At 36.6% G+C, this 23,227-nt stretch overlaps 1 protein-coding gene across 19 annotated transcripts in view; it reads right to left on the bottom strand.

Moving 5' to 3' along the window:
- The window catches only part of mark3b (MAP/microtubule affinity-regulating kinase 3b), a 65,684-nt gene that overhangs the window by 18,940 nt on the left and 23,517 nt on the right, over positions 1-23,227 (bottom strand). For all 19 annotated transcript variants that reach the window (XR_013822882.1, XR_013822883.1, XM_079887401.1 and 16 more), the window contains exons 4-11: positions 15,971-16,019; positions 9,889-9,954; positions 9,706-9,776; positions 7,202-7,258; positions 5,074-5,310; positions 4,660-4,779; positions 3,814-3,913; positions 507-619 (exon numbers count right to left, since the gene is read on the bottom strand). Coding sequence is in view for 17 of the 19 variants with exons in the window: in XM_079887401.1 (XP_079743527.1) it covers positions 507-619; positions 3,814-3,913; positions 4,660-4,779; positions 5,074-5,310; positions 7,202-7,258; positions 9,706-9,776; positions 9,889-9,954; positions 15,971-16,019 (813 nt within the window). In the remaining 2 variants the exon portion in view is untranslated. The remainder of the gene's footprint in view (positions 1-506; positions 620-3,813; positions 3,914-4,659; positions 4,780-5,073; positions 5,311-7,201; positions 7,259-9,705; positions 9,777-9,888; positions 9,955-15,970; positions 16,020-23,227) is intronic.

A 23,227-nucleotide genomic window follows, 5' to 3' on the forward strand; every position in this document is an offset into this window, starting at 1 on the left:
TTCTGTCCAGATACTAATTTGTCCTCAGAAACACTCTGTAGTTGTTGAACAGTCTGTGATTGCGCCAAATTATCCTAAAACTCTTCCATTCGAAAGTTTGGGGTTAGTAAGATTTTTTTCAACAAGGATGCATTCAATTGATCAAAAGTGATATTAAAGACATTGAAATGATACAAAAGCTTTTCTTAAATCAAAGAATCCTGAAAAAATGTTTCACAGTTTCTTCAAAAATATCAGCACAACACTGATAATGAGAAATGTTTCTTGAGCAGCAAATCAGCATTTTAGAATGATTTCTGAAGGATCATGCGACACTGAAGACTGGAGTAATGATGCTGAAAATTCAGCTTTGTTATCACAGGAATCAAGTACTTTTTAAAAATTATAAAAACTGCAGCCTTGGTGAACATACAAACTTTTGAATGGTAGTGTATGCTCTACTCAGCATGCTAAATTTTACAACTGTGCAACACAACAGCTCTGAAACGTCATGTTGACCGACTCACCTCAGTGGACTTCCTTCCTAACAGCAGGTAGGTAGCCGTGATTTCATCGTACTTCATCCTGGTTAGAGATTCGTGGATCTCCTCCCGTGAGTAACCCATTCCCACCATAATATCTGCAACAAAGCATATACAGACAGGTTATTAAAAACAATTCAATGTACTGGTACAATACTGGTTGGTTGGCCTCTTAAGTAAAGTATTTAAATTGCGCTTTATACAATACAGATTGTTTAAAAGCAGCATCACGGAAAAAAACAGGAAAATAACAATCAATGATACAAACTTAACCAAATATGAGACCAATTCAAATTCAAAGACACTAGTGTGATTGTTCAGCTCAAGTCAGTTCAGTGTTGATTCAGTTCAATCACTGTGTAAAGTTCATCAACTATGAAACAAGTTCAACATTTCAGCTTTAAGCAGCTCTACACAAGACAATAAATGTCATTATTCAGCTCAATTCAGTTTAATGTTGATTCAATTCAGTTTAATAACACTGTTTTTCAACTATGAAACTAATTCGATTCAGCTATAAAGCAGCTCTACAGCACACAGTAGTCGTAGTCCAGCTCAATTCATGTTTTTGTTCTCATCTAATAGTGTCAGTGCAGTCAAATCAATAAATGCACTATTACTGAATATTAAGAGTCTTTTAACCACAACTAAGCAAGCCAAAGGTGACAGTGGCAAGGAACCCAAACTCCATCAGATGAAAGAAATGGAGAAAAAAATCTGGGGGGAAACCAAACTCAGTCAGGACAAATGGACAAACATGGTGTAAATTATTCCAGGCTGCATCACATTGTGATTGATATAATTAAAAAACTTTCATCCAGCTCCTTCTGCTTGAAGATTGGGATACATCACGCTGGCATATTGTGAGAGGAGGACGACTTTTTCAATGGCCAAAGCTATTGTAGCAGAGTGGTATCATATAAAAACAACTTTAAAAAAAGTAAACTGATAAAAACCTGTACATCTTGACTCTTTTCATATTTGTGCATAAAAAGACACTGATATATAAAGAGCAGGGTAGCTGAAAGCTGAGAAAAGTGTGCTTTAGCCAACCTTGAACAAGTTTTATTCCAGATTCTTCAAGAATGATGTCTGCTTACTTTGTCTCTGTCGTGAATGTCCTTCACAAATTAAAAAAAAGAAGTAATTTCGGGTATCATTTTAGTTTCACCTGGAAAAAAGCACTCTCAATCAATGCCAATGCCGTCACCGTTTCATGTGCTAGACTAAATGTGACGGCCTCCGCTCATTTGAACTGTTCCTGCACTAGCGGTAAACGCTGTTAGGGACACAGAACTAGGGCTCAGAGATCAATGTAGTGTTAAAAGGCAGACAAGCCTCCAGCAGCAGTGGAAAGAACAGGGCCAGTCTGACCCTTAGCTATCATCGACCCCTGCACTCTGCTGAAACCCACAGGCACACCACCAACCACAATCAGCGTCACGTTGAACCAAGCATGCCAGACTAACAGCTTCTACCGAGCAAAAAAGGGTGCTCGTAGGACGTTATGCAATGCAGTGAAGCCCAAATGTCTCCCTTGATTGCACTTGTGAACCATAAAAGCCCTGACTCACTCCCACAGAAACTCACTAATATAAAAATAAATGATGAGCAGATGGGAAAGATCTTATTATGTCTGTAAATTTGGATTATTTATTGTCCATCCAGCTAAAAACAGAAAGAAAGCAAGTACACAAAAGCTTGCGTTACTGTGGCGGTAACAAAACCCCGTACTCAAGGGGACAATACAGTTGCCTTCAAATGTGCAATTAAACCGGACATTACTATAGAGGTACATGTTTAAAAAAAAGAAGAAAATAATACTTTTATTCAGCAAGGACGCATTAAACTGATAGAAAGTGACAGTAAAGACAATTATAATGTTGCAAAAGATTTATATTTCAAATAAATGCTGTTCTTTTGAACTTTCTATTCATCAAAAAAAAAAAAAAAAAATGATCACAGTTTCCACAAAAATGTTAAGCTTCACAACTGTTTTCAACATTGAAAATAATAATAATAAATGTTTCTTGAGCATTATATCAGCATATTAGAATGATTTCTGAAGTATCATGTGACACTGAAGGTGCTAAAGCATCTCTTGTCACTTAATTTATGGAAAGTGCCATGTATATTTACAGGTTCCCCACGTTCTCTCACCTCGAGTGTGCCCCGTTTAACAGGGTTCATACAATTTTGAATAAATTACATTTTAAAATATACTCAAATAAAATACATTTATTTTAAATTGTAATACAATTTCTAAATATTACTGTTTTTTGATCAAATAAATCAAGATTTCTTTTAAAAACACTAAAAATCTTACTGACCCCAAACTTTTAAACTGTAGTGTAGCTAACTGTATACATGTCAACAGTTTCACTAACTTTAACTAACTTGCTCAGCAAGATTCTCTTCAAAAGTTGACCTGCCGCAGAAAACTGACTGTAGAAGAAGACAACTGAAGCTAATAGCGACACTAAAAATGCAATATGCACTTGTAATGTGTTATGCACTGAGGTCTGACAGAATTCAATGCATGAAATCAAGTTTGTGTAGTTAGGAGAGTTAACATTCACATACTTGCGTTGAGTTAAGTATGTTTCGACTCTTAAACTAATGACCCTTCTCCTCCATTATGAAAAAAACTGGGAAGTGTTACATTTAAAAAACCAAGAGTTCTGCTTTGTAATTCAAAACAATTTTGTGGAAACTGCAGTCAGGAACATGTGATCATCAGCAGCTTGTAGCCATAGGAGAGCAGTATGAACTTATCACTGGTACAATCGCCCTGAAGCGACAGAATAATCTTAAAACCAAGCTTTTAATGTTGTTTATATGTCTATGTGGTGTTTTCAATATGCTTTTAGACAAACCATGTGCAAATTTATCAATCAACACCATTGCTGAGTATTTTCTCCTTAAAACTGCAGTGAACCAAAGACAGTCTCAAAAACACAGTTTGAATATTCATTTTCATAGAACCACGTATACTAAATGAGGCAAGGGTGTTGGGTTACATTCAAGCTATTTTAAGGCATGAAGATTTTTTTTCAAGGAAAAATTATTTAAATATGTACTTTCGGTGATCCAAGATGAGTTTTAAGGGATACATTTATTGACTACAGGGGGACTTTTTAAATCAAGCTTTTGCTTTATGTATGTGTCAAGTTAAAAATTATAAATAAAATAAAAATGTAGCAATCACATTAGAGACTTTTGAAGCCCCCCTTCTTAAAGTATTTAGCTTATTTTCTACAAATAATTGCATGTAAGAGTGTTGATTTCATACCAATTCTCTTCTGATCCGAGATGTCGAGCTCCGGCTCCACAAACGGTTTGAGCTCATCCTCGTCACAGCCTGCGTTGATCCATCGATCCTTCATGATTTGCTGAAACAGACATACACAGGGCAGTGTGAGAGGTTCTGCTATATCATGAATATGCATGATTATGCAAGAAACCAAATACATATTTTAAAGTGGGTCAGCTGGAAGATTCTTGACACAAAATACAGTCTGCTCCCTAAAGGTGGGACGGATTTTTTGCAATAACACTGCTGTACAAAGCAACTATGACTCAGACAAATGTAAATCTTATGGTTTTAGATCCATGTATGTATATACATTAATGCATACACAAATATATCTGTATATGTATAATTCCTGTTCAGTTTTCATAACTTTCGTTACATAAAGTGTTGAATGAAGTGGCCCATATGAAAGCCACATAACTATCAGGGAGTGGAACACCACATGCTTGAGTGCACAGTGACATCTCTAAAATCCTCAATTATTCATTAGCGGACATCATTTCATTCTGAGTTTCCTGTAATAGACATAAGATTCTGCGTGTGCATCATTGGCCCTAAAGTGAACCTCAAATAACCTGCACTTACAGCCCTCAAACATTGGGGGCGCCGTTTCCCTGGGCCTCTGTGAGATTTTATATTTATATATATTCTTTTGAACTTTCTATTCATCAGATAGAAATTGTAAGCAACTGTTTTCAACATTGATGATAATAATAAATGTTTCTTGAGCAGGAAATCAGCATATTAGAATGATTTCTGAAGGATCATGTGACTTCATATATGGAAAGTGCCATGTATATTTACAGGTTTACCACGTTCTCTCACCTCGAGTGTGCCCCGTTTGACAGGGTTCAGCACCAGGAAGCGTTTCAGGAGGTTCTCACAGTCAGTCGACATGTAGAAGGGAATTCGATATTTGCCCCTCAACACCCGCTCACGAAGTTCCTGTAGGTAAAAAGATCATTTTGGCATTACTGAACTATTCATTGTTTTTATTGACTGTTACTGCTATTTTATAAAAGTAATGATCTACGAGAGGTTGCATGATTTCACAATTCACCTTTGCATTGTGCTGAAAACCACTATAATGCATAACCTCTTATGGCTTAAATGCTTTAACAAATCACTGATTTCATGCAGCATTTTTCATGAGTCACAACACGAATCCAAAGGCTTCTCAGTTGTACGATTCTCTGTGAAGGAGGGCAAAAGTGACCTTTCAGGGCTGAGCACACTAACCTTTAGATTCTGTCCATCAAAGGGCAGAGATCCACTGACCAGTGTGTAGAGTATGACCCCCAGACTCCACACATCCACCTCCGGCCCGTCATACTTCTTGCCCTGGAAAAGCTCGGGGGCGGCATACGGTGGGCTGCCGCAAAACGTGTCTAGTTTGTTCCCAATAGTGAATTCGTTACTGAAACCGAAGTCTGCGATCTTAATGTTCATATCTGCATCCAGCAGTAGGTTTTCTGCCTGCATGAGAGAGCAAGAGAAAGAGTGAGAAGCTGAGAGTTTGAAGGTAATTTTCTCTGTTATTTTTTTCTACGGCTCGTTAGATCTAGAATTCTGAAGTGAAATAAAGTAGCGCTGTAAGATACATGAATTCCCGAGAGAGAGAGAGAGAGAGAGAGAGAGGCCTAATAGTGAAGCTTGTTGGTTTAATTACAGCAAAGTTATTATCTCATTGCTGAGAAATATAATGTAGCTTTCAGTAGTGAAACGGTTTTATTTATCAAATTCACGGGGCAGAGATTGAAAACCAGCTCCTGAATGTTTCTGTGAGTGCGCAATTTCTTTCCTTTATAAAGTTTCCACCTCATTAAAAAAGCTGTGAGTGAGCGCATACAGGCACGTCTGCTTCATAATACAACATTAAAAAGCTATCTTTGTGGGCAAATGTGTCTCCCTCGCCAATTCCGGTGGCTTGGAATTGGATATTTGTGTTTAAATGAAGGTCAGATTTCCAGATATCGGATATGTATCTGATTCAAAACCACATTTGGAATTGGCTCAGATCAGATGCGAAAAAACGGATCTCGTGCAGATTTCTGTGTTTACACGTGTGCAACCAATCCCGATCTGTGTCAGATGCGAGTAAAAAATCAGATTTTTTTTGTACCAGTGTAAACGCAGCCTTTGAGTATATTGTGTTTGCTCGGTAGGAGTTTATGAATAATGAAATGCAAAGAGAAATTAGATTATTATCATACAGTATATAAAAGTACAAGGAGGGAAGAAATAAGAATGATAATTACTTTATTAATTAAATTGTAAATAATAAATACTGATAAAATTATAATAATTTTAGAGCCATTAAGATTTGTTGCGTTATTAAGAACCAGATTTGCTTTTTTTTTTTTTAAGTAATGCATTATTTACATTATATTTAATATTATTTCATACATTTAAAAAATATATTAAATACAATAATTGCATTATTATTAAATCATTTTAATAAGATTTCAAATAAAAAATATTTCAAGTATACACACACACACACATATTGCCTTTAACTTATACACATTTAAGATATAAACTGCTTAAGATAAATAGATACAAAACTGTATTATTTTATTAATTTTAAATAAATACAAGAAAGAAAGAAAGAAAAAGAAAGAAAGAAAGAAAGAAAGAAAGAAAGAAAGAAAGAAAGGACGATGAAAATAAATCTATGTGGTCAAAAAAATGTGACCTGGACATTTGTGGGAATCTGTTTTTTCACCCAAGAACATATAATGAGCAGAGACCATCGAATCTAAAATATGTCTCATTCATTTTACATCCTAATGTTTCTTTGTTATGAAAAACACTATTCTAAATTCCGCTGCTTTTTTCCAGGTTTAAATTTGATTTTGAATCCCAGCTTTAGACCTCAACGAATGCATAATGTAAATGTCATTTCTTTAAGAGGCTCCTTCCAGTTACTCCTTCCTAACCAACATTAACACAGACAGATCCAGAGAGTGAAAGCACACAACTCAATAAGAAAAAGCCACATTTCCACCTGGCTTCCTTCACACGAGACACTGGCCTCATGCATCATTTACAGAGCATCAGTCTGGAAACAAAGTGTGTAATGGAGCATGGAGACTCGGAAAGGGAAAGCAGACGTAAGGGAGACGGGAAAGACGAAGCAGGGGTTCTTGTTCATGTTCTGTCCTGCTCAGAGACATGGCTGCTTATTGATTTGACCATTTAGTCTGTATCAAAGCACTGGCTTAAGCCCCATTTGGCTACAAAAGGAGCATCAACGTGCACGACTTCTGACAGTATAGCAGCGTTGGAATTAGATGAACCTATGACTTCAGACTTTTCGTTTGCCAAGGGCAGAAAAGATGACACAACGACACTCAAGTGACCTTACCTTGAGATCTCTGTGGACAATGTGTTTTTGATGGCAATACTGAACCGCTGAAACAATCTGAAGAAGAAAAGGAGACAAAGGCGTTTTAGAACGTGGAGAGAGAGACAGAACTGACTGGGTGACAGACAGGGTGTGGTGTAACAGCCAATACGCCAAATTAACTGGCATCATCGCTTTTTCCCAGAATGCCATTGATTGGACGGGGGAGCATGTGTGCTGTGGGTTCTGACACATGGTCCAGGATGATAAATGAGGGGGGAGAGAGAGGCTTGCTGAAACTGACACTGGGTTTTTTATAGAAGAAATGAGGTTCCTCAATCTCACACCCACATTCTAAAGCGTCAAATCAAAATTTAACCAACACTACCATTTAAAAGTTTGGGGTCAGTGATGTTTTTTTTTGTTTTTTTAAATTAATCAATACTTTTATTCAACAAGAAAGCATTGAATTGATCAAAAGTGACAGTAAAGATTTATAGGTCCAGTTAACACCTTGTGTTAAGATGCGTTTTGGTAGATGCGGAATACAAGGGTCTAAAACGTTTTGAGCTTGTCCACTTTCGACCACTTCCAGATGTAGTCAAAAACGCTTTCGACCAGATTGCTTTTGTAGTGTAAACACACATGTGGTTGAAAGCGTTCAAACAGCCACAAAAGACCGTCTTACTGACCTAATGCGTAAACATTATGAGAAGCGCACTAGTAAGACGGGATTTGAAGACCCAAGTTCAGTTTGAAGATTAAAAAAAACATACCAAGCACAATGTTCTCTCACCATTCCTGATTTCTAACACACACTCACAGTGTCAGAGCCGAAACGAAAGCTGATGCTCTGTATGTCTTCTGGTCTGTTAATATGTAAATTGCACAAGCTAATTTTGTCCATTTTCGATTTCCAACAATTGCTGTTCTTTTGAACAAAGAATCCTAAATATATGGACTTTTGAAGTTACTTTTTATATTGTGTAAAGCTCATTATAATTGTGGTATTCTCTTCTCGTTCTCCAACACGCAACATTCCTGATACCGTTTAATATTCATGCAGCTCTGTCGGTGGACGGTGTCCCAGACATCAGATAGTGGGACAGATTTCCATTTCTTTCTCTGGCTGGTGAAAGAATCCGTTCGTTTTTCTGCTCCGCTCCGAAATCTCAGCGGTGCTTCATGCCTGACCCAGATAAGCTGTCTCCACAGCAGCAGAGGAGAGGAGGAGAGGGAGACCCCATCGCTATGACTACAGATGTCTGCATCAGCTGCGGGATAACCCACCGTACCCGTCCATTAGACCAATGGGTCTCAGTGGGAAGGAGGGAGGTTGAAAGGGGTCTTCGGCTAATTAAACAGAGCAAATGATGCTGTCAGTGTGTGACTGTCTCATTAGAGCTCTCTCACCGCACTAAACACCTGGAGATGTTTTTGCTGATGGCGCATTTAGCTAAATGCTAAAGTAAATCCAATATCACCGTATGTGTTTATTAACCGTGATTAATTTATTCCACAACCAAACGTTTATGGGATTATTAAGATAAAGGGAGTATTTGGCTGGTCAAATGATTTTAACCATAAAACGACCACCTTTATGTAGAACAATATAAATAATCTAGAACATTGATTAAGGCTGGAGTCTTCAACTCACTCAAATAATTGTACAATTAAAGTTGTATTTTATTTGTGTAAAAATAGTATTATAACAATCAAAACGAATTAAAATGACAACACAAAATTCATTATGTAGGTTCACAGTATGTAAAACCTTCACAGTATGTAATGAATACTGTGTATATTACATTTTGTGAAAAGGGGCATAAAATGTCCCCTTTAATAAGTAGAACCAGATCATTATGAAAATATATGTGACCTTGGATCACAAAACCAGTGCACGGGTATATTTGTGGCAATAGCCAAAAAAACATTGTATGGGTCAAAATGATCGATTTTTCTTTAATGCTAAAAATAGTTAGGATATTAAGTAAAGATCATGTTCCATGAAGATATTTTGTAAATTTTCAACCGTAAATATATAAAACATTTAATTTTGTGAGTGAATGCAGCACAATCACAAACATAAATGAATCTAAATTAACTTTAAAGACGATTTTCTAAATTTTTCGATTTTTTTTGCACCGTTAGATCCTGCTGTTCTATGCATAGAGAAACCATGGATAACATGTGCAGTAAACATACTGAAAAAATTGCATAAGGCAATTTCAAAACCCTCCCAAATTTCGAGATTCTGACACTACTGTGATGTCAGCAAATTAGTTCTGATGAGGGTTTGTGGTTTTCCACAAGCGGTTCATAAACTGTTCAAACCATATTTAGTTTTTGACCCCAAACCAAAAGTCGTGTATATGGGCCACATACGGCCCACTGGGAAACCCTTCACGCAGCTGCCACACAAGCGCCAACCAATTGCAGCTCACAGCTGTGTGAATGGGCAGGACGGCCCGGGTGAGAGCGAGAGGGCGGGACAGGCCTGTATCCAGCACACTGCAGTACTGTACCTGTCTAAATTTAGCTCTGGCCTCCTTCTCCTTCATGCGTCCATGCGCTACGAGGTAGTCAAACACCTCCCCTGTGGAGAGAAGAGATGCACATTCTCACTTTCATACGCTTCATTATGTAGAATTACAGGCCTGTCTGCACAAGATTACATAACATAAGAGGCAGTGTCACATCAAACTCACCACCGCTGGCGTACTCCATCACCAGATAAAGTGTCTTGTCTGTTTCTATGACCTCAAAGAGTTTTACTGTAGAAAGAGACAGAGAAAGAGACACATTAAAATCAATAATCAATTATCCTGCTGCACAAAATACATTTTTGCTTGTATTGTCTGTCATTGAGAGCAGCACAAAACAGAAGTAAAAGTTACTGATGATGAGGTTACTGATGCCTAGTCTTTCTTTTTTATATATATAAACTATATATATCTATATATCTATATATATCTATATAAATCTACATATATCTATATCTATCTATATATATATATATCTATATATATCTATATATATATATCTATCTATCTATATCTATATCTATATATATATATATATATATATATATATATATATATATATATATATATATACACACACACACACACACACACACTACCGGTCAAAAGTTTTGGATCGGTAAGATTTTTATTAATATCATTTATTAAGATTTTTATTAAGATAATTATTTTTTTATATATAAAAACACACATATGCATGTATATATTTAAGAAAAATGTGTTATTTATATATAAAATTAAATATATTTTTATATAATATAAATTATGTATAAATATATGTACAGTATATACATGCAAACATTTTTTAAATATATACATGCATATGGAATTGAGACCATTACCCAGTCTTCGGTGTCACATGATTCTTCAGAAATAATTCTAATATGCTGATTTGATGCTCAAGAAACATCTCTTATTATTATCAATGTTGAAAACAGTTGTGCTGCTTAATATTTTTGTGGAAACAATAATGAATAGGAAGTTCAAAAGAACAGCATTTATTTGAAATAAAAAATATAATGCGTCTTTGCTGATTAAAATTAATATTTTTTTAAATGTTGCTTTTCAATTGTTGTGTTCATTTATAAATATACTGTTGTTCACTGTTAACATTATGTTCGCTCAAAATAAATATACCAAATGTTCTTTTATACAGTTTGCAAGGTTAAGAATGTAACAGTAACCTACATTAATAAATGCACCAAAACTAATGCTCATTGTAAGTTCTATACCTAATGAATTAAACTGAATTGTTAATTTTACTCTTGATTTTAGGTTGGAATATAACCTGGACATTCCTTCCTAAAACATAGCATTTTCTAAAATCCTTTGATTCAACATTTTAATCACCATTTCTCAAGCCGTACTCTTATAGCATCTAAATGAGCTGAAATGTAATTCAGTTCACAGTGTGCCTGCAGAGCTCTTCCCTGTTGACCTGCAACTGCACAGACATATGCCATGTCTCCGGGAAAACGTTACTGTAACTGAACGCTGTTTGAAATGTGAGTGACAGGCCAGGTTTAAGTAACAGTAACCGACAACACAAAAACATCAAACATGTACTCCCAACATGCACACTAAATTTAGCAACACCGTGAATGCCAGCGAAGGCAGCGCTCTGCTTCTGTGACAGCGATGATTGAGTGATTGAGTACACAAACACGCACTAAAGCTTTAGTGATTCTGAAAATAGGTCATCATAAATCTGTTAGGTTATTTAATTATAATTTGCCACTATTTACTCATCCTGACGTCATTCCAAAACCTTTTCCTCAATGGAACTGCGAGGGCTCAATCCCTCTCGAAATACAGAAATGTTTGTGTATATATACACACTGCCGTTCAAAAGTTTTAGATCGGTAAGATTTCGAATGTTTTAAAATAAGTCCCTTCTGCTCACCAAGGCTGCATTTATTTAATTAAAATTGTGATATTTGTTTTCTGTTTGAAAATATTTTAAAATGTAATGTATTCCTGTGATGCAAAGCTGAATTTTCAGCATCCTTACTCCAGTCTTCTGTGTCACATGATCCTTCAGAAATCATTCTAATATGCTGATTTGCTGCTCAAGAAACATTATTTAATTTTATTATTATGAATCTATTTTATTATGAAATAGAAAGCTTTTGTAACATTATACACTACCGTTCAAAAGTTTGGGGTCAGTAAGAATTTTTTTGTTTTGGAAAGAAATGAAAGTATTATTAATACTTTTATTCAGCAAGTGAGAGTAAAGACATTTATAAGGTTACAAAAGATTATATTTTAAATAAATGCTGTTATTTTGAACTACCTATTCATCAAAGAATCCTGAAAAAAATGTACACAACTGTTTAATAATAATAATACATTTTCTTAAGCAGCAAATCAGCATATTATAGCCTAATGATTTCTGAAGGATCATGTGACACTGAAGACTGGAGTAATGATGCTGAAAATTCAGTTTTTCCTTATGGGAAAAATGAATGGAAAAATACATCTGAAACTAAGGCTGCTGAAAAAGTTTGTACTGTTGCCATGAGTAAGCACATTAGTGAATATCAGTGAATAAATACTTTAATTTCAACCTTTTCTCACAAAAAGCTATCTAATAGCTTCTGAAGACCTAATATAGTGGAAAAAGAAGTATGGTAAACTTTTATGGGAGTTTTTTTTGGAGCTTGACAGACATGATTGATAGATTACAAGAACGATTCTTCAAGTATGTCTAGTGTCTACAGACATTTTTCAACTGACCAAAAATAACATCATGCAGGTTGGGAACAACACAAGGGCGAGTCCTTTCATTTATCTCTGCCCTGATTGTGCCAGGCTCCGCGTTTGACACAACCAGAGCCACATCAACGCCACCCACATCCTCTTCTGGCAATCCACTCCGCCTTTTTCCCTCATTTGCGAGAATAGGAAAAAAAAGTAGGTCATCTCCGGGGCAGTGATACCGTGTGACCAGACGCCTCACTCTCGACAGCCCAAGGACAGGCAGGAGTCGTCGATGCCCGAGCATGTGCCGTCACAGTCTGTGCAGCAGATTATTACAAAGGGCATCGCATGTGGAAGCGGAAGCAAGCGTTGTCATGACAACCCCTGCTTTTCCCAATTCCTGGAAAGATGCTCTACATTCGGTGAAATCGAATAAGGGGGCGAGTGAGGAGAAAGGCTGTCTTTGAGAGACAGAGGTTACGTGAGGAGGCTGACAGAGGTAAAATCTGAATGAAGGAAAGGTTAGGAAGAGCGTGGGCCGTAGCTGGGAGTTAACAATTACCTTCCCTCCAACTCGCTGGAAACACTTTATGTTCACGACGATGCATCAAACGCTTTCACTGGCTCAGTCATTCATATGTGAAACATGCATAATGTCACTGACAATGGAACAGACACGCATAACGCAACACAAACGAACGCAGTACAGACATCCAGAAAACAATCGCGCTGGGAATCGGATTCATTTTAGCAGATCAGGTCGTTTGGATGGTTTGTTGCAGTGAAGTGGTTGAAAGAAACTATTTGAAATAAATATTTAGTTAAATACTGCTTTTTGAGATAGATCTCATCGAATGTGTTGCCAAACAAAGTTCTTCCATTCTCACAAACACAATAGATTTTGAAATCTCAATAGATTTTCAAATCAATCAAACATGATCTAAAAAAGTGATTTGTATGTTTTGTGAAGTCACAGCGAAAGAAGAGTTCCTGCAAATACATAACTGTAAACGCAAGGTATACTAAAGGCCCTGATACACTTCAAACTGAATCAGAACTAGCTGGTTTTGAACTAAATCAGGCAGAAAAGAAGTTCAATTTGGTGTTCGTTTTGCGAGTTCGAAACAGCTTGCAAAGCAAACTTTCTGGAAAAGTTTGTTTCGGCTGGTAAACTCCTTTGTACTACCATTGGTCCGTGATTATGTAATAGTTAGGTGTGGCTCTGAGGCTCCGCCTTCTGTCACGTGGAAATATTTTCCGGTTAATTTCTCCTGTTCAGTCCATTGAGGTCAGACGTCTACGAGTGAAACCATGAACACACTGGAGAGCAGATTTATAGTAGAAAATGAAGTTGTACTTCTGATGAAACGAGACACTATTTTTCATGTTAAATACGGTAAAGCTGCTTGATTTTAAAGCTGCAGTCCGTAGTTTTTCCTCTTTGTCGCAATCTCTGTTCGAAATCTGCAATTGCAGTTATTCGCAGAATTATCAACTTTCCGTGGGTTGTGCCTCGGCACTAGCCTGGAAATCCAGACCTAAATCTGAAAGACTAATGAAGACGTCGACTAATGAAAATCGGCCAGCTCGAGGGGCGGCGCCAAGCATGCATTTGAAAATCTCACTGCACGCAATTGGATAACACTACGACCAATCACAACAAGTTATCGCTTAGCTTCCAGTGGAGCTAACTGGTAGATTAGACTCTTACCGTATCCGGTCGGCAAAACAGCAAAAACGCCCTTCTTGCAAAGGAACGATTCGAGCGCCGTCTTCTGTTCCTCTTTTAGATAAAAAGTCTAACTCGTTCATTGTAGCGGCCAAAGGCGTTTCAAACAACTGGTGTTCATCCATAGCCATCTTGCAATGTTTACTAATGACTTCGACGTCACAGCGCTGTCGTCATCTCGCCTCTGGCCCGCCTATATCAGATAACCCGATGTGATTGGTGCAGCTCAGATAGAGGGGCATATTTAATGAGCATCATTACTCGACGCCAGAGTAACTCGCTGAGCAAATTCAACTTGTGCTCTCGCGAGAACTCTGGATTACCAGGGTACCTCGGCACGGATGAATACAATTATTTTGAACTTCGTTTTACCCCTAAGTGAAGAACGAAAAAGAACTTCGCCGTGAGTATATCGGGGCCTTAAAATGTTTGTTGTCCAATGCAATACCAAACCATTTTGGGTGAACTCTGACCTGAAATTTACAAAGCAATTTATTTATTTTTGTAAATATTTACAAAATATTTACATATATTCCTTATATATGTTATCAGGAATATATATCATGTGGTCACCGTTTTATAATTAAGCAAATTCCTGCTCTAGAACAGGGGTTTTCAAATGGGGTGCTGCAATTATTCTGATCTGCAAAAATTCTGATTCTGATTATTCTGATCTGTTTTGCGACAAAATTATTTCTAATTCTAAGTAAATAAAAGTTATGCCATTAATGGAATAAAAGTAAACATTTTTTTAGATCATATTTTGATTTGTATAAAATATAGTGGCAAAAGAAAAGCCACTTTGCATATTTAATTTAACAACATGTCTTTATAATATCACGCTTACTATTTTAGTCAAACATTATAAATGAGTATTTATACACATCGTTCAAATGTATGGGGTCGGTAAGATGTTTTCTTTCAGTCTCTTATGCTCACAAAAGCAATTTATTAATATCATAAAACAGTAATATTGTGAAATAAAATAACTTTTCTATTTTAATATATTTTAAGATGTAATTTATTCCAGCGTTGACAAAGCTGAATATTCAGCATCATTACTCCAGTCTTCAGTATCACATGATCCTTCATAAATCATTCAAATATGATGATTTGATGCTCAAGAAACATTTCGTATTATCATCAATGTTGAAAACGGTTGTGGTGCTTAATATTTTGTGGAAATCGTGGCTGCATTCAGCAATCTTTCCTGAACAGAAAGCTCAAAAGAACAGCATTTATTTGAAATGTAATTGTCCTATAACATCATTTTTAATTAATTTAATGCATATTGTATTCTTACCGGCCACCAAACTGTTGGTCCTATATGATTCAGTCCCTTACGCTTAAGTTTCATGTCATCGCTGACCAGTGAGCATTCAGAACTAAAACTGCATATTATAATAGGAAACAAGGGTCTCTCACGATTCGACACAAACACCTGCTCATGTCCGGAAATGGCAGATGGGGGTCGCTGAGGGCTGATAAAGGTATTGGGGCGAGAGAGGGGCCACACAGAGATGACATCATGAGACGGGGGGTGGGGTGGGGGTGGGGGAGATGAGGCATGTGCAGGCCGTCAGATGATGGATGCTCAACAATGGAACACACAGAGGCATACAGGAGTGCTTTTGTGCTGCCGGGAGGAGCCGGTCGGGCCGTCTGAATAGGAGCGGTGTGGCGGCTCTGGGAAAAGCAGAGGGAGTTCCTGCACAGGGGATTAGAGAGGCCTCCACTACAGTCCGCTTTGTGTGCCGCATTCCCAAACATCTCCACAGAGAGCTTCTAAAAACAGATTACTGTAGGACAACTTACCAATATTTGGATGATTTAGAATCTTCATTATTCTTACTTCCCTGAAGAGCTGCAAAAGAAGGCAGAATAAGAACAATTAGAGGATGAGCTGGATATTTACATTTACTGATGAAAACATAAGTGGTGTGCAAAACTCAGTCACAATTCTAGGGCGATGCATAATATCTTTCAAAAGTTGAAGGTCCGAAAGATTTTTTTTTTTTTTAAGAAATTAATACATTCATTCAGCAAAGACGCATTCAAATGATCAAAAGTGACACAAAATATTTTATTTATAATTATATATTTATTTATATTTTATAATATAACAGTTTTCTATTTCAAATAAATGGTGTTATTTTGAGCTTTCTATTAATCAGAGAATCTTGAAAAAAATGTAACAGGGTTTCCACAAAAATATTAAGCAAAACTTTCTTGAGAACCAAATCAGAATTTTAGAATGATTTCTGAAGGATCATGTGACATTTCACAATATAACTGTTTTACATTCTCACCTATACCATTCCCATTCAATTTTCCATACCCATTGTCCACAATAATATTTGAAGGCCTATCCAATAATTTTTTCTTTTTTTTGTTTTGTTATAAACATAATCAAATACTAAGTAATATCTTGATTTTAAGCTGTTTTAACTTATTTTAATGCTTGTTTTGTCTTATTTTAAGCCATCTTGAGGCCACTTTGGGAGTTTGTTGAGGCTCCCTGAGCGGCAAGGCTTGTGCACCATTCAGAATTGATTGAGAATTGTATTTCTATTCCTGTTCAATCTTTCTCTCTCACCATATATCTGTTCACTCCAGTCTCCGGACTCTTTCACCCTCAAAACATGCATCAATTTTCAATGGTCCAGTGCGTACGTCACTCTGACGCGTGCGGTAACATACAAAAACACTAAAAGCATGAGAAAGAGTGAAAGGTACAAAATGTTTTGTGTCCATTTCACAGAGTTCAATAGTCAGTAGTCACTGCACAAGAAGAAACTAGCAAAAATCAATACGAGCCTCTGAGTGCAGGGCTAATTAAGCCCTTAGTCAGCCATCAATGTACTAAACCCACGCAATCTATACTAAAGCACTAGTACAAACACTTTAAACATGCTTTCTCACACATCAGAACATGTGGACACGGTCAGGCACTCTAGAATAAACTGAGCTGACATCAAAGTGGACGTATGCGGCCGATGAACCCCAGAGCTGTAGTACAGTAGCCGCCCCAAGCGCGCCAGATCTAAATGATGGCATCTCATTTCAACAGGCTAGAGTGTAAAAGACTCAATTTAGCAGTATACACAGCCTGTGACTTTAAACATGAAAAGCGGTAACACAATCTGTTCGTACAGCCATTGTGTGCAGTTTATTTTCCACACAGATAGCTCCGCTTTATTTGCTGCTGCTGAATTTACAGCGCCATAGCAAAAGAAATCATATTTTACCCAAATATGCAGGCTTCACTGAAAGTGACGAGATAAAAAAAGTAAAGGCAGGCAGCATAACTCATCTGTAACACATTACAATGTCTTCGCCATCTCAAAACAGCCATACAGAAAATGTAGTGTTACAATTCATGTGCCGGATGTTGAAATGAACCATGAGTTCGTGAGTTATTGGTTTGAATCAGCCTGATGAATACCATCGCTTCGCTTCAGAAGGCCTTTATTAACCCACTGAAGTCGTATGGATTACTTTTATGATGGATGGATGGATGGGCTTTTTGTAGCTTCAAAAACTCTAGCTCTATTCAATGCCATTATAAAGCTGGGAAGGGCAAAGACATCATTTAATGTTACTCTCCGATTGTGTTCGGCTGAAAGAAGAAAGTCATATACACCTAAGATGGCTTAAAGGTGAGTAAATTATGGGATCATTTTTAGGTTTTTTTGGGTGAACTATTCTAGTCATAAAGATTCACAAACTCATCAGTTTCTGTTCAAATTAGACAGACTAATCTTTTCCTGAATGAACTCACTAAATTTGACTGAATTCAAATTCGTCGGACTCAAAATAACACAAGAATTAATTTGTGCATTTAAGATTTGTGAATAGTATTAATACTGGCTGGTTGTTTATATGACAATATTGAAATATTCAATTTCATTAATAAAAACTAAATCTTGGTACATGCACTTTTACAAGTTGATTGTACTGAAATGTGTGTTGGCAGTGCCTGTACACAACCATCATAAAATGATAAAAATCCATCCAGTGTTTTTAAAAAAAAAATCTTCTTATATGTTTTCCCCCATCTCAAATCAAGCCGTTCGATTTTGTGACGTCACAAAATCGATGCCCCTCCCACGATTGTTGATTGACAGCAGCGTTTCAACACAGACCCGCCCTCGCTCGTGAGCGAGCTGTCAATCATAGTCCGCGAGGACCGGCGCGGTCATTGTTGGTACGCTGGAGCACTGTCTATGAGCTGAATGGCGTCTAAGCGATTGTGGTGTTCTGTTCTTGGGTGTAATAAGGAACACAGCAGTCATTTTAATGTTCCTAAATCCGAACCGCTGAAGACGCAGTTGCTGAGTTTTGTTTTCGAAGGGAATATTCCCCACGATCAACGTCAATGCTTTCATGTTTGCGCGAACCATTTCACACATCAGACTGCTTTATAAACGAAGGTCAGTATAAAGCCGGTTTTGCTAAGAGGCTGCTCCTGAAAAAAGGATCAGTACCAACTATTCGTGTTCCTGCCGCACCTCCAGAAGAAGAAGTGAGTGTAACGTTTTATTAACATTTATATTAATATTTATATGAATCTTTGCAAATCGCTAGCACGCTTCACGATGAATGCGGCTAAGGTTTACATTCAGGGGACATTACGGCATGTTTTCTATGTACGACGTTCTCAATATAATTCATAATCCCACGTTTATAATGAACAACACGTTATGGTTATTGTGCTATTAAAACTGTGTACGCACAGAACAGAGGGGCGGGGTGAGCAAAGCTCATTATCATTTAAAGACACATGCACTTAACCGGCGTGCTGAAAACAGAGCTGTTTTTGACCAGGTAAAATGAGTGTTTTCTTACAATACTAATGAGAATTTTTAATTAAAGTATATTACAAACTTTTAATTTAGACCATAAAGAATCATATTAGCTTGTACAAAAATGGCATTATATGACCCCTTTAAAAACATTAAAGCAGCAAAAAATTTAATAAAATTGCGCACAAAAATAATATTGTTTTTATATTATATCAATTATATTATACATTTATATGCAGAATTTAGTAAGAAACACTGATTCTACCAAAGCATAAAAACACTCCCCGGTGGTTCCGTGATAATCGGGCCCTGATAACAGGCTGATGGTGTTTAAACTGGCAAAACAGATTACACAGACCACGGTCTGGGGCTTTTCCTCTCAGAGAGCGAGATGCTGGAAGCACATGGTCTAGAAAAGAGCACACAGAAGTCGTTTCAGCCCGCAGCCACACATTACAGAACGCTAATTAAAGAGAGCGAGGTCTCCGCTAATGAGCGGAAGCCATCCAGACGGAGATGGGCATGTCGAGCGTCTAGAGGTGGAACATCAGCTGTTTAACATCACCATATGTAAGTGATGAGTCATCATCAGACATGGGAATGACAAACTGTGGACGGCCACCCAGAGCATCCTGTTTAGATGTCAACACAGCACATTGCTGGCTGGGAGTGTAAAACAAACACTCATTGATGACACATTTAGGCGTTATAGGAGAAAAATATGAAATAAGAATCATTAACTTACAATAAAAATGAACTGATAATTAAAAATGATTCACGGCACTATTTTTTTAAATCCTGCAAAATGAGTCAAAACGTTTGGATCATGCAACCGAATTAGTTTAAACTACACTCTAAAAAAAAATTTAATAATTAAAATGACTTTAGTATATGTTATGATCTACTTAAACACACAAATAACAGTAGAGATTACAATAAGATACAAAACATAATCAAAGTTTGTCACAAACCCTAACCCTTAAATTTCAACTTATGAAAATAATAATAAAACAATAATAATTGTTAAATAAATTAAATAGAATGTAGTGTATGTGTAGTATCAATTATATCAAACTTGAGAAAAAAAAAATTCTCAGTGAATAATCATCTAAATTTTAACTTATGAAAATAATAAAACTTAATACAATAACAGCTTAATAAATAAATAAATACAATGTAGCATGTGTAGTATCAATTTGATCAAAATAAAGCAATTTGTTTTTAATAAATAAGGACTTAAATTTCAACTTGTGAAAATAATAAAACACTGTAATAAAATAGAATAATTAAAGTGTATGTGTAGTATCAATCAGATCAGACTAGAAGAGCGGTTTGATTTCAATAAATAATTACCTAAATTTTAACGCATTATAAAACTTAAAACTTAATAAAATAACGGTTAAATAAATAAAGTGTTTGTATCAATCAGATAAGACTAGATTAGAAGAATGCGTAATAGTTTAGTTTAGGGTCCAATTCTCACTATTAACTAGATGCTTATTATTAGCGAGCATATTATATTAATTCCTTATTCTGCATTAACATATTCTACATTCCTTATTCCTACCCAATACCTAAACTAAACAACTACCTTACTAACTATTAATAAGCAGTAATTAGGAGTTTATTTAGACAAAAGTTGTAGTTAATAGTGGGAATTGGACCCTAATCTAAAGTGTGACCGAAGAATGATTTGTTCAGACTTCTATTATGCATCATTTTTGAAGCTTGACAGCTCCAGTCCCTCATAAATTACAATCAAATGGGGAAAAATGACCAGTAGGTTTGGAATGAGATGAAGGAGATAACCTACCCGTCTACTTCATCAAATTCTAGATTGACTGAATGTTCTCCTGTAAATAACACATGGTGCAGATGCCATGCTCTTCAACATCAAGTGCTTGATGTTGGGTGTGTATAGTGTGTAGGTGTGAAGCTGCACTGAGACTGCCTGCAGAGAAAAGCTTTCTCTACGAAACATGCACTTTTGTAAATAGATGCAATCTTATCTGTAACACATCCTACAAGCAATCAGCGCAGTATTTTTGATAAGCGCTCCCATGCATGTGCATTACCGTGCACATGTTCATTATTGTGCCATTAAAGCACAATTGCAGCATGCACTTTTGTCCATATGCGCATCTCTAAAACGTGTGGTTTTCACATGCCCTGAAGTGGCAGCTACTTCCTGTTTCTCACAATGAATACTCTCAATGGTGTTCTGTGGGAAAAAAACAACAGCCCTTGCTGAATAATTCACTAGTTTCACAAAGTGATGACGCTCCTCTTTGCAATCATTGAAGACCCTCTGCTTTTGCCATTGGTTCTACGCCTGGGAAAAAAACCAAGATAAAGTTGCATGAATGTTGTCAATTCATCAGACACAGTCATGAGGAGGCAGAATGAGTCGGGTTGGTAGGTTAAATGACTTGGATCATTGGTTGATGCCATCTAGGAATCTCAGGAGTAACCAAAAGACTTAACTCATTCAGGTCTGGCCCACTTTTCATGATCCAATCAATTCCCGCCCTACATTTTTTTCCTCAATGAATATCCTGTTTCACTCAGTACACTGAATAAATTTGGTGCAGGATTTTCACTGCTTTTGCTAGTAAATTATAACAAATTATTACATTGAATTAAGCATTCAATTTTGTCTGAAATAGCATTTTCTTGTCAAATGTACTCTGATAATCTTGGTTTTATTAACAAGTTTGAGAAAGTGAAATAGTATTTTCTTGTATAATCTGTTTTATTTACAACTTTGAAAACGAAAGTTTACAGTGCATGTTAAATTACGAACAATAAGAACCAATGAAAAGGGCCACAGATGTATGTCGAGTCTTATAAGCACACACAGGCTAGTTTGGGAAACCACAGAAAACAGCTCATCTCTACTCAGAGCTTCTGAAGTGACAGGAAGAGGTTTTTGTCGGTGCTGTTCTATTCGCTTAAAAGCCAAACAGATTTGCATAATCAGGTTTTGAGAATTAAATGTAGGCCTTTCAATAGAATTCACTAGTGCAATTAGTTATCAAATAATATCCGTAAGGAATTTTCCAACCATAAGAGCAACTGAAGTACTTAAAGTAATTAATCACCTGAGCCGTAAATGCCACGTGACTAATCGCTCTGGAGATGCAGAAAATTATATTATGACAACGTGTGATTGGCTGATGGAACGTGCACAATACTAAACTCGACTGAGCTGTGACTTCAAAGACGGCAGACAGGAACAATTACAAGCCCAATTCATGCTTTTAGTTCCCACAAAGAACCAGTCACTGGTAAACATCTAAAACAATGAGATAGGAGCTTGCAAAAATAAGCTATTTTTAGCCAGGTAGGTTTCTCCAGAAAACAATTTGAGGTTACAAAAATAAAAATAACTAAAAATACATATACACTATCATTTAAAAATGTGGATGCTGTGAAGATGGGCCTGTGAAGGAAAAGCAAAAATGCAAGCTAATTTCCTGAGGTTAGTAAAATAGCCCCGCCCACCACTGTACAAACACCAATCGCACGCTGGCCACTCTGGATAGCAGTGGAGAAACAGGAAACACTTCAGCGGTCCCTCAACAATCACCCCACACTCCCCTCCTCTCTCAGCACATCTCATAAACAGGAACTCCCTCACAGAGATGTACTCATTTGTACTGACCTAGAAAGAGAAGGGCTGTCCACGCTGCACACACAGTTTTTACCACCACAAATACACAAGCTGCTGTGGTAATATCGATGAGCGGTTCACAGGGATGCTCATAATCAACTGGTTAACTGACAGTAAGAATTTTGACCAATTAATACTATCAGTTAAGCGGTTTAAAAAAGTAATTTAAGTCATTTTATAAAGTCTACGGCTGTCACTAACAATTATTTTGGTAATCGATCGATTACTTTGACGATCGAGTAATCGGATATTTTTTGTGGTAATAAAAATCTAAAGAGCAATGACCTAAGCCTTTAAAATGATTTAAAATGCATTATAACAATGAGGCTATACAATTTGGTTCAAATAAAGTATCAAAAGAAAGTAATCATATAGTTTTATAGAACAACACTTAAAATACATAATGGCAACAATTATCTTATGTATAAACAAATGCCTGACGAGGGTGCCAACTGTCTGTTGCTTTAGCAGATCAAATCCTTGTTTAATACTGGCCAAATGACATTTAATTTAAAGGTTTACTTAATCTTTAATACTTTGGCTACTTAAGATAGAAATGCTACAGCCACTGTAATTTCTTGAACAAGAATATGT

Source organism: Squalius cephalus, assembly GCF_949319135.1.
Source record: "Squalius cephalus genome assembly, chromosome: 12".
Lineage (NCBI taxonomy): Eukaryota > Metazoa > Chordata > Actinopteri > Cypriniformes > Leuciscidae > Squalius > Squalius cephalus.